Source organism: Aquila chrysaetos, chromosome 22, assembly GCF_900496995.4.
Source record: "Aquila chrysaetos chrysaetos chromosome 22, bAquChr1.4, whole genome shotgun sequence".
Taxonomy (NCBI): domain Eukaryota; kingdom Metazoa; phylum Chordata; class Aves; order Accipitriformes; family Accipitridae; genus Aquila; species Aquila chrysaetos.
The window spans coordinates 9,891,195-9,907,866 of NC_044025.1; the positions used below are offsets into that span (position 1 = coordinate 9,891,195).

The window sequence follows — 16,672 nt, forward strand, 5'->3', positions numbered from 1 at the left end:
GGCAGCGGCAGCGCCCGCCCCGCCCCGGCCCCGCCCCGGCCCCGCCCGCCCCTTACCGCAGGCTCGGCCCCCCGCTGCCGCCCCGGCCCGGCCCGGCCCGGGCAGGGAGCCCGCTGCTGGCGAGCGGAGGGAGGCCTGCCCCGGCCGCCGGCGGCAAGGCGAGGAGGAGCGGGGCGAGCACGGGGAGGGGAGCGGGCTTTGTTCCCGCCGAGCCGGAGGGATGCGGGGAGCCTCGGACTGCTCCCCGGCTTCGGGGGAGCGGTACAGGGGCAGCACCGGGCTCGCCGGAGACACGGCAGCAGCATAAAAGCAGGCCTTGTGACAACTTATCTCCCAGCACTCGTCCTCCGAGAACGACACTGGGGGTCAGAGGAGACCCTCAACATCCAGAAGTGCTGGGTGCGGCACGCGAACAACCCCTGGCACGGCCGCAGCGAGGATCCTCAGTGCCCTCTGTTCCTCGCACGCCGGCTGCGCACCCACCAGGATGCTCAGCGGCATCCCACTCGCAATCAACCCAATGGGGAACCGAGGGCCCAAAACCGGGAGCTCCCCCCCCAGCACCACCTCTGTCCCGCCGCAAGCGTGCTGGGGCTGCACCGTAGGGCAGTACTCGGGCCAAGCTGCTGCCGGAGCACATTTCCACATGCTCAGTCTGTACATGGGCAACGGCACGCAGGGCTCAGTACCCGGCGGAGGGGAACAGGCTGCATCCTGCGGTGGTTCATGCATCAAGCAAGGGCATTTCAAGCTTTTGCTTACACTTTTCTGCCCTGGGCAAAACAAGGTGCCCAACAGCCAGCAGCTTGTGCCATGGGCATGCCATCCGAGAGCCTGGTGCTACTCAGATTACAAAGGATAGCAAAGACTAAGCAAAAACTGGAACAGGTAGGACATGTAATGACAGACCCAGAGCCTGCTGTAGCCCAGGGCTGGCTCTGTACCAAGGGACAAAATTTAGTTTGAGAATCCGTCATCTGAACTTTGTCTCAGGAGAAACACAACACAAGCACAGGCCCCCTCCTTTCCTCCAGCCAGCAACCGCTTCAGAGTTCCCGCATGGGAGAGCATGCACAACCCAGAAACTCAGGCATGAACATTTGGGGGGAGGGGAGGGCCACAGACAAAAACTACCATAGCTCAGCTCACCCAAGCCCTTACAATGGGCAGTATCAACCCACCCAGGATGGGGAGATTACGTTCCCAAAGCTGCTTAAGACACAGCACACAAATATCTTTGCAGCACGCCTCAGGTTTTAACAAGCTCTTACTTAACCAGCCTGATTTCACCATGGCTGTGGGCGACAAAAAATCTGGCTGTACATGCAGCAACGCTTCTAGGAGTCCGGGTGAGCACCGCTCCTGATCGCCTCCCTCTCACGGCAGACCATGCCCTGCATGCAGGCGTTCTGCAATACCGTGCCATAAGCAAAATGCTCTTCCCCCTGCTCACAACCTCCGATGCTTTTCTGCAGATGGCGGTGGCTGTGGTTTGAAAACTCCCAACTCTCCCTGTTGCTACAGAGAAAAACCAGCAGAGCCAGAAATTACTAACACAGCAGCAGGCAGCAGTATTTCCTGGTCTAGTCTGGTTAGCGAACACCGAGCAATGCCACCACAGCTGCTTTTAGGCAGAACGAGTCCACAATCACAAGAGGACTTCGCTGGCAGATCTTTAGCACAAAAATGTAGAGCTCATCCCAGAAAGGCCATTTGTAAATTGTCTTTTGCAAAGGTTTTTTCTAGTGGGAAGTGCCATGGAGCATTCAGAGCTTCAGGAGAACAAGACAAGCAAGGCCCACCGACACAGCACCAACTGTTACGAAACTAAGGCAAAACCAGGAATGGAGGCCTGGCTATTTTTGTGGAGGATGCAGGAAGGGATAATGAGATCTGTTACAATCACACCCCTACAGAGAAAGCCTGTTTTTTTCTCCAACAAATCCCTGAAATCGTAACCCGCCTGCAGATACCACAAGCGTTAATACACACTGTATATTAAGCCATCCTTAATTCAGCTGCCATACAGTATGCCTGCTACGACATACCACGTGCAAAAGGGCAAAAATGCAGCAAAGCCAAGCTGTGAGAGAATAGAATGGCTAAAATAAAACCAGGTATCAAGACTGCAACTGTTGGCAGAGTTCTGCAGAATGAACCACTACCAAAGGCTGGCAGAGAGCACTTCTCTACACAATGGTCCGTGAGGAGACTTACTAGGAACAGACACAGAAGCAGGCATGGAAGTACCAGAGAACAACACACCCGGGCAGTTTATCAGTGCAGAAATACCCGACAACTCACCTGCATGAGGAAAGATGACACGCACACATGTGTGTGCATTTCTGGGAGTCCACATAAAGAATTGTTAATAAAATGTTCAACATGTACTGCCATGGACTATAGCCCTTATTGCAGACAACTGGATCAGGAACAGTGAGAAACCTTTCAATCCACAGTCCCACCTGACTAGAGTGGCAGTCGGAACAAGCAGCAGTTTGGCGCAGTGAAGAAAGGAAAAAGAAGCAACTGCAATTCTTTTTTATTAGCAAATGGACAGTATCTGGACATCTAAAGGAAATCAGCCCTTTCCAACATTAACTCAAATGTCATTGTCAATTACTTGCACCACTCCCACACTTCAGTCTTTGTCTTTCATACAGCTAGAACCTTTGGGTAAACAAAGAGCACAGAAACACAAAAAAAATACAATATATACAGGTTTCCCACCAACTAAATGGACTTAGATTTTTGGAGATTAGCAATGCTTTGTTCATTTGACTTCGCAAGTAATATCAAAACATCTCAAGTTTTAAAATAAAAAAATACTACAATATTCACAATATAAAACTTAAATACATTTTTTTTAAAAATTAAAGGACTGCTAATAGCTATTGATTTATCACGGCTGTCTCTCTCAACAGAAGCTCTGCTGATGAAGCACTGAGAATTTAAGGTTCACAAAGTGACATTCACATTCTGCACTGCTCCTGGTCAGAGTTAAGACGCTGCCACGCTCATGAGACAGTGCCACTGGAGACTTGTCCAGGAGTTCAACTCAAATATGTCCCACTGAGGGGTACGGCAGGTCACAGAACAAGGCAAACGCCCACGTTCAGTGGGGCTGCCCACTTCCCGAGAGGAGAAATGCAGGTCCACACATCAGCATCTCATGTACATCTTATCTAGTTGTCTGCACTCCCAGCTCAAGCCCTTCAGTTCATGGCTAGGCAAACAGAGTGGAAATGACCAAGAGGTACATGACACTTCCTCTCCACTGCTATTCCATCCCTGCTAACGTACTCCTGTGCTTTATTACATAGTCACTGAATAAAGTGACTGGAGAGAAAAAGCTCCTGGGTCTGTCTCCTCTCTGGTCTAACTCTGCAGAGTGCAATGGAACCGCACCAACGGGGACTCTGCCCCACCGTGCTGAGTGTGCAAGCTTTACACAAACAGGGCAGACAAGGGAGCAAGAACCTACAAAGGAGAAATTCAATCCACCCTTATGCAATCTCACCCACAATAAAAGAGATCATTAAGTGTGCTTGAAAGGCAAGAGAATCAAATTTTGCCTAGGAAATCTGGATTCTGTGATGGAATCCAGGTTTGGTTATTTTATTTTCACTTCACCATTCAAAGGAAGCAGAAACTAGGACAAACAACAGCTACAGTATTTATCTCTTTGGTAACTTCTGTAGAAGAGTCTCTAAGCAATGGGTACATCTTACAGTAATCATCATAAACGCCCAATAAGATCCTGTAGAAGTTTCATAGATTGAAATAAACTGGGGCATGAACTGGGAAAATAGCTTGCCCATAATTAAACAGGGCCTTTGGGAGGGTGAGAAAGACTGCACAGGAACTGGATCCCTCAGATTCCTGCTCTAGCCACACAACAGCGCCGCAGTGAAAGTGGCTCCCAGATATACAAGCTGAATCAATAACCTCTTAGTACAGACAGAAGGTCTGGAGTGCATTTTAGGGTATTTCTTTAAGGCAAAAATGGGTGAATACTAGTTGAGGAAACAGGCAGGCTTGGCAAATAGTCCGATGGTGGACCAAGTAGCTGTAGTATACTTTCACAGCCAAGTGGCTCCATGGGTCCGTTTAAAGAGGATTTGGATCCTATCGCATCTGGTCACACACTACTTTTAAATCTGGCTCAGGTAAGCTGCAGCCTTTCTATGACAGAAAAGTACCTGTCATGTAAAATGCCTTTGCTTTTGTTTAGTTCCTTATAAATACAGTTTTACATTCAAAGTTAGTTTCCATAACCAGCTCTCCCCTCATATTGCAAAAAGACTCAGCTGATATAGCAGGGGCTGAAGAGGCAGCAGAGAACCCAACCGCTCCCACCAGCTGAAGGCACGGTTTCCTCAGAACAGGCTGCAGACAGTCTTGAGGCAAAACAGCAAGGCTTGCATTGCCACATTTCATATTTTACCTGTTCTTTGTCTTGAGTAACAGCGTAACCTGGTGACCCAGTCAGCAAGTAGACCAGCAAAACAATGAAGTCCTGTATGTCTCTGAAATTTCCAACAACATGGTAAAACAAGAGCACTGAACAAGAGGTTTGTCCAAAGTGATCTAATGCTGCCATGAAGTGCTGTTTCAGGGCTGAAATCTCAAGTACCTGCCTGAAAACCTACCTACGGAGAGGCAGAAAACCGCACTTCAGAAAGTACCCACTACCGAGTCACCCACATACAGCTGTCACTAAAGCAGCTTGCATGGAGCATATTAGAAATGTGCATCTTCCTTAAATTTCTGGAATGACAACCAACTAGCTGCACATAGTCTCCCCAGATGAAAGACTGTCGATAGCTGCTAATTGAAGACTGCGGTAATCTTGAAGTCCACCACAAAAGGATTATGCAACTGAAGCCTGCAAAGGAATGGGAGACGAATAAGCTTTCTTCCAAACCAGTGATGGCATCCACCATAAGTAAAGAATTTTTGGAAGTGGATCTCAAATAACTGTCAGGCCATGGATCCAATTCCAGAAAGTAAAAAGGCAGGAATTAATGAATCAGTAAGAAACAACCCGAAAACAACCATTCCTGCCTCTGTTTTGTGTAGTGCAGACCATAGGCTGGTTTATATAACTCTTCGGTCATTATACTGCTTGCTGTTCTGTAAAGCGTTAAATTCTGATCTTACTCAGTGACTGCATCCTTTCAGCTGAGATAAATGGACTCCCAGGCAAAAGGACCACTGGGAAATACATATGCCATGCTGTGACAACAACATGCCTCCAACTAAGAGGACGGCTTGAGGTCAGCTTTCACTTCCTCAGCCTTCTGCTTCTCTGGCTTTCTTGCCACCACTGCTAAAATTGGTTCAAGGGCACTTGAGACTTTTAGTAGAAAAGATTTTTCTCCTTGCATCAAAACCCAAAAGGTTTAATATTTACTATGACCACGCAAAAGTAGAATCTGAATGTGAATTGGAAGTTAGTGTTATCCGAGTACCATTATTGGAGAGCTGAGAAAACAAAACAGTCCAGATTTCCTGCTTAAGGGCACATCTCCATTTTGCTAGCAGCTGCAACAAAGAGCATATAGTTTATCATGCTTGAAAGCTGCACAAATACCCATCAGGGAAGAGAAATTACTCTCCTTTAAAATATACTTTTTGGTTGGAGAAAAAGAGATTTGAGAACAGTTTTTTGGCTCCACCAAGAACCACTACTCCCTGTTTTACCTTTCGGAACAAGGAGGCAAGCTAAAATTTTACCTGGAGAACAAATATTAACACATTAGTCTGACCTAACAACTGAATTTTCTTTAAAACTTCATCTGTATTTAACTGTAGTACGACACAAGATTTCACTAATTCAGGATTGTTTTCCTGAAGTGACATAAGAAAAAGCTGCCCTAAATGTCATTTCAAGTGATCATCTTCATCCCCACCTGAGGGGTCTGGGGACAAGAGAAGACATGAAAACCAGCCTGATAATAATACTCAGCCCTTTGGGCTTTTCTTCTCCCGAGTGCTTTGTAAAGAAAAAGCCTCACCACATCCCTGTGAGGTAGGTCAGTAAGTATTATTATAGTCCCTTAATACAGATACGGAAACTGAGGCAGAGAAGTTACTTTCCTGAAGGCCACTGCAGGAGTCTGTCTCGGAGATGGAACCGGGAGACAAGATTCCTTAGCTCTCAGAGAACTTCCCTTTCTCTCCCATATCTCCCCTCTTCCCCATACAAGTCTTAATGGAGAAATGAGCAACAGAGAAAGGGGCTACAGTGCCACATTTCTGACAAATAGCAGGACTTCTAGTACTACTCCACATGCTCCAAAAAGGATTATTAAATATACAGGTACCTTAGAATTAATGGCAAAATGACTGCACACATTATAAAGAAGCCAACATACAATACAAACCTAGCTTAATAAATAAGTAAAGACATGCAGCTGCAGTTGTGACTGAGTGCTGAGGGGTCCTCAGCTCAGTAAGGTCCCAGATGCCAATGGGTAAGCCCACGTCATTCCTGTGACTCTACTGCCACGCCGACAAGTGCATGTCTGATAGTGCGACCATGGAGTTTATAGCCATCCTGAGTCACCAGTGCTATTGTGCCTGGCTGCATTCCCTCGGCTGGTACATGGCAGACTATTTCGTGGTCATATGGGTCATATTTGCCACCAACAGGGTTCATTTTCTGAAGGCCATGTTTGGCAAATACACTTTGCAATTTGGCCTCTATGAGAGAGAGGCCTTCATAGATTTTCTTCAGGGTTGGATTTGGATTACTAGGCTCTGCTTCTTCTGCGGCACTCTCGGCAGTCTTCTCCAAGATATCTGCTACCTCCACAAGGTCCCTGCAGAAACTCTGGATCCCTACATGCACAAAGAAGCAAGAAGTAAATGAAGGGCAGTTTACAGAACATACAGAGCTACAGTACCAATGACAGGCACAAAGTCACAGCAGTTTGAAAGCATGTTTAAAGCTCCTAATTGATGTGAACCGTTACTTCGTGAGAGCAGACGTTGTCTTCTGTATCCTGTAGCCAAACCTTTATCATTACATGGGTAGTAATCTAAAGACTCCCCAAATCAAGGTATATGCAGGAAAGGTACATCTATACACATCAACATATATATATACACACACATAGTATACCTGACAAAGCAGAGCATTAGTGTTTCACTCCAAAAAGTTCTTGCAACTAAGACTTGTCATTTAGGACACTGTTCCACACCCTCTCATACAGTCCCACAGACATAAGTGTTTTGCCAAGCAACTCACACAAATGCACATGGGCACAGGGAACAAACACAATGGGGGGAAGTAAAAACAATACATGACCATTCAAAAGTACATCCTCAATTTTATTCATAAGTTAAAACTACTCTGGAAGGACTGGGAAAGATGGTCCTTCGGTTGGTCATGAAAAGTCACGCAGTCTTTTCCATTAGAAAAATGGGTTTAGATTGTATACATTTCCAGAAGTGGTGTACTACACAGTGCAGAAATTTCAGGAAAAACAGCCTCCTTCAGTTATATAGATGCCAAAACTAACTTACTGGAAAGACATATTAGGAAAACAAAGAAAGAGAAACAATAGTTAGGTGCTGTCTGTGGTTGTACATACATGTTTAAACATGCGCAGAATGAAGAAGCATAAAGGAGAAGCAACAAAGGAGCACACAGAAGCAGACCGGTTACTAACCATTTCATAGAATCACAGGATCATTTAGGTTGGCAAAGACCTTTAAGTCCAACCGTTAACGTAACACTGCCAAGTCCACCACTAAACCATGTCCCTAACTGCCACATCTACATGACTTTTAAATACCTCCAGGGATGGTGACTCAACCACTTCCCTGGGCAGCCTGTTCCAATCAATGCTTGATAACCTTTTCAGTGAAGAAATATTTCTTAGTATCCAATCTAAACCTCCCCTGGCACAACTTGAGGCCATTTCCTCTCATCCTATCACTTGTTACCTAGGAAAAAGAGACTGACACCCACCTTGCTACAACTTCCTTTCAGGTTTTCCTCTTGCACCAGCGTCTGTTTTAATGCTCTACAGACCCCCATGCCTCACTCTGTGAGCAACTTCTAATAAAGAACCTAATTTTTCTTCAGATCTGAAGCATACTACATATAAAATTCAAAGACCTCACCCCCCCCCCTCAAAACCAATGGTGCTGATTATCCCAGAACTCGACAGCCATTTTATAGCACAATTGGTAGAACAGTAAGAAAAATACAGCAACTCTTATTTCAAAGCTAGAACAAAACTAGAACAAAAAACCTTCCAAAATTCATGCATTGTGGAGAATAACAATTTCTCATTCTCAGAGATGGTGCTGACAGAGTGCAATGATTAAACAGCAGTTTATTTCCCCTTCACCTGCCTCTGTGGCCAAAGCTACAAATTCAGCTCACTTCACTGATTGTAAAATATTTCTTACAGAAGTTTTAAAGAATGTCTGATATAGGAATTGACAACCTTTGTCCCAGGCAGCATCTACCTCCTAAAAGCTAGAGCAGAAGAGAAGAGGCTGTTAATATAGTAAAGGAGATCACAACCTGATGACACAGCTGAGTATGAAATACACCCTGCCAGAGCCAAATCTCAGCATACAGAAGAGCCTGTAATTTCAACCAAGTCAGCAGAACTACACTCAACTGCACTGGGCCTATTTTATTAAAAAAAAAAAAAAAAAAAAAAAAAAATCACAAAACAGTCACTGAGATAAACCTGATAGGACACAGCTGGACATACAGAAAAAATAGTGAGTAAGCCCAGACACCAAAAGTCCAGGCCAAACATCATGCTAAACTTTACAATGAATGAGGGCAGGACAGGGGGGAGAGAGAAAAGCTGTTGATCAGCATTTTATGCTTAGACAGGCAGGCCACCACAGTAAGCACAGCTCTGTCTCACTTTGCTTACCAAAGAGCTTGGCATCTTCCACAAACTTCTGCGTTCTCCTCCGGACATTCTCAGAATCTGCCAAGGCTTTCCGGTATCGTTCCTGTAACCACAATAGCAAGGGGACACATCAAACAAGGAGGTAAACCCCATTTCCTGACAGCTGGCAATCCCTTCGAAACACTTTAAAAACAGCCCACTTCATGTCAGAATGTTGTGCTGGGCTTCTGCATTTTCACTACATGCAAACCCAGGTCTCTCTCCTACTGATTAATCAGCACAACTGCAACTCCCTCAAAAGACCCAAGTGAAGTCCAGAAGCATTCAGGGCAAAGCTCAGTGGAACACCACACTGCATTGTCAGGCTGCTGCTTTTTGCATGACTCACTGTGGCTATTCAGACACTCCTTTCTCTAGCAGGCAAGCTGGTAGTCTCAGCAACAGATCTGCAGCTGGCTGATTTATCGCTTGGTGCAGTAGTATTCTCAGGGCCATTATCTCCAGAATTGCCCGGTGCTGCGGTATTTAATCCTCTCCTTAGTCACATCTGTTCTTCAAAGTCCCTATAACATGATCCCTACCATTTCCACCACACCACTGTCACTAAAGAGGACTTCCCCTCTTGGACAATCTGAATCCCGTGCAACACAGCATGTGATACTAATCAGACGAACCTACTGCTATCCCCTCTGTACAACGCTGTGAAAAAACTGACAAGACCACCTGCAGCATACAGTTTTGCCTGCCAGGATCATACTATCAGTGTCTTGCTCCTAGGTGCTACTGACAGATGGTGTTTCTGAGGAAGGCAGACTGTACTTTCACAGTGCACCCTCTCACACTCAGAGCACAGCTGCTTTGAAGGCTGCCACAGGACAGCAGCGTTGTGTGTGTGTTACAGGGCTTACAGAAAAAGCCAGGGCTGAAAGACAGACCTAGTCAAGGGGATTGAACGAAAGACATCATGATGCCACCAGCAGCATACTCACAGTTAAATCCCGGACTTGTTCTTCCAATTTGATGGCTTTGTGCTCTAAGGCACAGTCAGAAAGGGGATGCTTGGGCTCATCACGGGGATCTTCTGGACCACACTCGTCTCCTGTACTTCTCTGCTGAGCTGCAGTGCTGAAAACACAGTGGGATCCCCTGAAATACAAACTAGAGACAAAGAAGAGAAGTTAAGTAACAACAGGCTCAACAAGAATTCTAGTTTAGTGTCACTACTAAAAGCAGGCTCTCTTAAAAAAGGTACACAGGATTCTAGATAAAATTTTAGCACTTTTCAGAAAATATGGACAACTAGCACAGAAACACAAAGAGACGAATGTTTTGCAAAATTCTTTTATTTTAGACTCACATGTCACTACAGAGGCTATACACCACTTCTTTGACATACCTTGAAAAGAGTCAGATTTTCACAGGAAAACAAGTTGTGAGTTGCATTTTTGCTGACCTCCTAGTACAGGTGGTCAGTATCAAATGACAAACTTCAGAAAAATGTTTGCAAGGTAGTCTTGAAAAGGATGCAGGTAGTGTAAAGCTGTTTTTACAGTTAATTAAAAAATCCCCAATGTTCTGAGCAAAATTCAGCAAGATCTGCAAACCTATGACACTTAATAAGATAGGCATGCAGAGCCTAGCCTGCTACCCAAGATGGTACAGTGACCGCAAAAGGGCAAGTCACACCAGTGGAATGGCTGTGGATTTCTGTGGAGCAACTCAGCAAGCAAGGAAAGACATACACATCTCAAACTGCTGGCTAGCGGAGGATCCAATTCCCAGATGCTCTGACCCATTTGTTCTCCTGGTTGCAAACAGACATTGTATTTGGTGTATTCAGTTTTCCTCCTATTGAGTGAAGAGGATGAGAGTCTGAACCTTTTGCCAATCAGTTCTTCTTCCAAAGTAGCAATTGCTAGACTGTATCCAGCCTTCATGTCCACTGCACAAACAACAGTTAAGAAACCAAAGAGAAGTGTCAGAGACATGACCAAGTTGTGTCCATCCCAAATATTCTGGAGCCTTCTGCCAGGATCTTCACAGCTCCATTAGCTGTGTTTGGAAAAGGGACTGAACATGCCAACTGAAAATTGTCCCTAATATTCTCCAATATTTCTAAGCACTTAAAATGTTTTTATCTCTATTGGCAATGAAAGAGTCCCAAAGGCAAAAAAACCCAAAACAAGCCCAAGCCTCAAGTGCTGAAGCCTACCCTATTTCCAGTGACTTTTTCATCCCAAGTATGCTTTTCAACTAAAAAGCACACTTGTCAGTGGTTCGTGTTGGTACAGCAGGTGGAGCTCATCTAGGAGCCTGGCTCCACAACTTGCAGATGAAATGATGAAACAACCAAAGAGCCAGGTAATTGGATTGAGCTGTATAAACACCGCCTAGGTGCTTAGCAGCCTATTCTATACTGTAACAATCTCACATGTTTTCAAAAAAACTAGATAATAGAAGTCTGTCTGAAAACAGTTTGGTCAGAAGATGATCAAAACCAGCATGCTAGACACTTTGAAAAATAAAGAAAACATTTTTCACTTCATTCTGTTCTTTTCCAGAAAGCCCTTCAGCTGCGGTAACAATGCTGTCACTCCAAGAGTGAAACCAAGAGTTTTCACTCCCCCTCCTACACCACTTGCTTTTAAAAACCAACCTAGACAGGACCCATTCCTGTCAGCATGAGGCCAAAGCCTCAGCCCACCTCCTTCTCACGCCTTACACCATGAACAGGGTCTACAGTAGAAAGTTCAATTTACTTCCAAACCAGCTCCATTCAGGAAACATTTTAATATACGCTTAAGAAGGAAGGGTGTGTCCTTTTTTGGGAACACCTGGGCTCTTCCTTTGAGCAGGGCTTTCAACATCCCCTTTAATAGAGGGGTTTTGCATATACTAAGTGCACAGAGGTCGCTGCACTGGCACCGACTCAAAATACTGTGTTTATACAGCACAATGCAACACTGCACAGAGATGCTAATTTAGGCCCCAGAATCGATATAGCTGAGTTCATGTTACCAGGCCTGCACCATTAAGCTTTCTTACTTTTCAGCAAGACTATATTGCTCAGGTACAATGTCGCAGAAGTACACACCTTTTGTTTCTGGGTCTATCAAACCGGTCATGAGACCGAAGTGTTGTTCAGCAATCCAGGTAAGCTGAGCTTACAGGGGCAACTGGGACAGGTTTGCTCCCCTTATTCCAGTACTGGAGCTGTGCAGAATGAAGGTTCAGGGAGTTAAACCAGCTGAAAACTAACCCTACAAAAAACACCCCAAACCCAACTTTTCTGACTGTGTCCCTGAATAGGTTTGCTGACAGATCAGATGAGTGCAAGTGCCAGTACAAAAGAGAAGACAAACACGTGAAGCCTGGTGAGATGTGGGAGGGAGTATATGGGGAAGGGGTGTACCCCTTTGGGTGGCAGCCAGGGCTTCGGCTGGCTCAGCTCTATGACCAAAGCACAGTTTAAGAGATTTATATCTGCCCAAAGACCACCAAGCATCTCCTACCACTGCCTGCTTAGCAGCCCAGATGTTTCCTCATTTTATCTTTAATACAAGGTTGCTAAATGTCCCACAACACTAATAACAAACTTCCTTCTCCCACCTGAAGACACTTGCATATGCAATTTTTTTATTAAGTGGGTACTTAAAACATGATCTGTATGTCAAACCACTCCTTCTCAACACATTACATACCAGACACAAGTCTGAAAGTGCTTCTGCTACCTACACTTGCTCTACATCAGGACGTTCCTCACACTAATCTTTAAAGAACCAGACAAGGGGCTGTCACTAGGCTCTTTTCAAAAAGCTGCCCAGCCACGGCGGTTCTGGGTTCCAGGAATGCCAACACAGAAGAAAACCCCACACTTTATCCCTGGCTGCAGAGAGATTTGTTTGGCGCACAAGACCCCATCTTGAATGATTTTTAAGATGCTTGTCACATTCTTTTTGTTGACTGGTTAACATCGCACTTTTTCAAAGTTATAGAAAGTAGACTAAACAGGAGTTGAGGACAGAAAACGACCCCCTTCACCAAGCCTTCAAAATCAACCTGTGAAGCTTTAAACAACTGCAAAGCTTTCTTTGTAAATAAAAGGTGCGTCCGTGGTAAGCACCAGCTGCAAACTTTGTCCTTTATCATCTTGCATTTCATTTAAAGAGCTGCAGGGATGGAAATTAGCCATGCTACAGATGAACCAAAGAACCTGAAATGCAACTGAGAAAGCAGCCTTGCTAGGTGCCTCACAGGTTAGACTCCTGTGTCTTAAAAAAGCTATACAAATGAGTTAACTCTTCTGCATCCAAGAAGCAAAGGTGAGTCATTTCCCTCTGCAAGTGATTTACACTACACACATGGGTGTGTTTCAGTGTGTAGGAGGAGAGGGGCATGAATGAGCTGGTGCCTCAGCTACGGGGACCTGCCTACGTGAAGCAGAGAGCTGCCTGCATGGACTCCTTTTTCCAGCTTGTGAAACCAAGTCAGAGAACACTCCCCCGTGCAGTGAAATGCCCTGGGTATCAAGTGCTGTTCAGACGAGCCTGCCTAAAAAGTTGTAGGCAAGAAACAAGAACCACAGACTGACTCCAAAGGGAATACTTAAGAAGGACTATTATGCACAACTGAAAATGCCACTCAGTTTACTTCTTCCTTCAGGATGAAAGAAATACACCACTAAAAAGGGCAAGTGCTATTTACAGTCTGTCCGCTGCACTGTGCTCCATCTTCTAAACACAGTCTTGATCATAGCTGCCCTAAAAATAGGCAGAAATCCCACTGGAGGAGTTGACACATCCTGAAGTGACAGACACGTGGAAGTCCCAGAGCGCGTGAAGGGATTATACAAGTAAGCTGGTGATACAAAAAGATTTACAAACTGATGTCACAGAAAGCCAAGTAGATAGATATAGCAGAGGAGTTGATTGTAGCCATATGGTTTAAGCCAATTGTCCTTGAAGATTAGAATTTAAATATGAGAACAGGTCTCTGTGGTCAGAACAATAGTATCACCTCTTTCTGGAGCACAGGCACCATACCCTAACATCCCAAACCGACGTTGCCAAGTTCCCTCAGAACACAAGGGTCCTACCCGATCTCTCCTTAAACACTCCCTCGTCCTCCCAAATCAGCATGACAAAGCACGCAAGTGCTGAGACACACAGAAACATCTGCATTGGTGTTTTAGCTCTGATGAGCGTGCTTTGGAAGGAAATCTCCTAATTACCCTCAATTACTGCGCTCTGTTTCATCAGGGAGCGATACCAGAGATTAATACCATGTGGATTCCTCTTTGATGAAACTGGAGAACAAGCTTGTGCAGTGCACTTTAATGCAGGATGGCTGTTAACTGGGCAGTAGGCTCCCAGTCTACAGCGAGCCCAGGCTAAGAAGTCCCCAAGACGCGGGCAGCATGGGTGTCTGGGCCCCACCACCCACCGCTTTGCTGTACGGAGCCACTCCTGTTGGCTGCAACGCAGCCACAGGCACAGAAAACTTGCATAGAAAGAGGAGTTTCACACCGATGGCAGGTTCTGGCAATCCTCCATGAAGGAAGCCTGCTCAGCTTCCGTCAAAGTCACCTATTTCAAACTTGGTGGACATGTTGAAAGGGGCAAAGCAGTTTTCACACATGTAAGAGCATATGAAAGAGGAAGGACTTTCAGACACGCATCTTTACATTTAGTCCCAAACGCAGATGCTGCTATGGTGCTGCAGAATTATTTTATTGCATTTAAATGGTCTTTTTTTTTCCCCCAGAAAAAAAATCTGGGATAAACTAACATGCATTTTGGCATTTTTTCTTTTCGCCTGCCCACATTCCACTCAAATAACCAAAGCACCTCTTATGGATTTCCATTTTATAAGCCATATTCCACAATGTCCAAAAATATGACTGGACACTGTTTTTCTGTCTAAATATTGACACAATTAAATGGACCCTCTTCCCTCGACCATCCAAAACACGCTGAAAGTACAGGTGCTGCATCACTAACAAAAATAAAAACTGAGGAGCACATTAAACATATAGGTCACGAATAAATGGTTCAGATGGGCAAGAAGAGACTCAGAAATCCCCCCGTGGATACGTGTAACGGCAGGAAACAACCTCACAAACGTGACTTACTGACCGCAGAAACGCTTTACCTTAAAAACGAAAAATGATTTTTTTTTTTGTTTTGTTTTCCTCAAAACGCCACTTTTCCAGGAAAGAGCTTGCTTATTGAGGGCTTATTTTTCTTCCAGGCCTTCTGAAGAGCTAAGGGCCGGCTGCGTGCCCCTCATGAAGGGTAAGTAGTTGGGGGGGGGGGGGGAAGGGGAAACGGCGTCCTTCCAGGGGAGGCCCGGGCCGGCCCACACCGCCGCGGGCGCCCCGGGCCCGGGCCCGGGGCGCTGCCACGTCTCTCAGCGAGCCCGCCACAGGAGGGGAGGGGTCAGCGCCGCAGCCGTTGGCGACCGTTAACGGCTGAGGGAGAGGGACGACGCAGCCCCGCTCCCCTCCTGCACTCCCGCCGCCTCACGTACCTGCCGCGCCGCGGCGAGCCGCCGAGGGAGAAGACGGTCCCGAAGCGCCGCAGGGAACGGGCGGCCATCGCCCCGCCAACCGACGGACTGACTGAGGGAGGGGGAACGACGCGCCGGCGCCGCCCGCCAACTACGACTCCCAGAAGCACCCCCCCCCCCCCCCTCCCCGAGCGGACTACGAGTCCCGGCAGGCAGCGCGGCGGGGCGGGCAGCGCCTCAGCGCGGGTCTGGCGCCGTGCTTCGGGCCGCTAGGCCGGGCGCGGCGGGGGCCGGGACTCGGGGGCCGGGGCTTCATCCGCTGCTCCCGCCGCCGCTGGCCGCGCGGCCTAGGGAGGTGGTAACGCGACGGGTTTCACCTCTTGTTCAGTAAAGGCTGAGAGAGGCTTGCGCCAGCAGGCTGACCTGAGGCGGAAGAAAGCGTTTCTCACCCCGTGGTGAATAAAGATTAAAAAAAAACCCCAAACCTTGGCCAAGTGTGCCTTTTAACTGAGGACTGCCTCCATGGGGGGCCTATGGGAAAGATAGGGAGGGACTCTTTATCAGGGAGTGTAGTGAGAGGATGAGGGGTAACGGTTTTAAACAAGGAGGGTAGATTTACATTGGATACAAGGAAGAAATTCTTCACTCAGGGTGGTGAGGCACTGGAACAGGTTGTCCAGAGAGGCTGCGGATGCCCCATCCCTGGCAGTGTTGCAGGCCAGGTTGGATGGGGCTTTGAGCAACCTGGTCTGGTGGAAGGTGTCCCTGCCCATGGCAGGGGGGTGGAACTAGATGAGCTTTAAGGTCCCCTCCAACCCAAACCATTCCGGGAGTCTATGACGTGCTTTCATGGGCTGTGATGGTCCAGCTCCATTCCTCCCCACTGTGGGCAGAGCCTCCTCATTTCTTTAGTGGGAGAGGCAATGCTTGAGGAGCGGGTTTTTACCTTTTTCCTAAGTGAAATGGGACGGCGCAGCTCCAGGTCTCAGAGGGGACAGGAGCAGTGACAACCGGCACAGGGAAGCTGCTGCCAAGAAGAGGATGAGCACCATCGGGAACGGGGCTTTCCTGCACATCATCCCTGGGAGCCCCTCCAGCCTGGGCAGCGGACAGCTAAGCTCACGGCTCCGAGCTAACTGCAGTCACTAATGCGGTGTACAAGATTCACCCAGCCTGCCTGCTCCAGCAGCTGCTGTCGCAGGGGTACCGAGCCCACCCCAGACGCACCCTGGCCCATTTCACTGTGAGCAGGAGTAGTTTACCCACCGTGCTCC

The 16,672-nt window shown here is 46.9% G+C and overlaps 1 protein-coding gene across 2 annotated transcripts; it reads right to left on the reverse strand.

Moving 5' to 3' along the window:
* Positions 1–2,526: 2,526 nt before the first annotated feature.
* GRPEL2 (GrpE like 2, mitochondrial) lies at positions 2,527–16,592 on the reverse strand. 2 transcript variants are annotated; one of them, XR_003921036.2, is made up of 5 exons: positions 15,420–16,592; positions 9,881–10,049; positions 8,913–8,994; positions 6,390–6,846; positions 2,527–4,888 (listed from the first exon to the last, which is right to left on the reverse strand). XR_003921036.2 is itself a non-coding variant. In XM_029997897.2 (4 exons), the coding sequence occupies exons 1-4, from the start codon at positions 15,485–15,487 to the stop codon at positions 6,491–6,493; spliced, it is 675 nt and encodes a 224-aa protein (XP_029853757.1). In that variant the 5' UTR covers positions 15,488–16,592; the 3' UTR covers positions 2,527–6,490. The 2 variants fall into 2 exon arrangements, 1 of the variants encoding a protein (XP_029853757.1); XM_029997897.2 differs by having other exon boundaries at positions 2,527–6,846.
* Between the last annotated feature and the right edge of the window lie 80 nt (positions 16,593–16,672).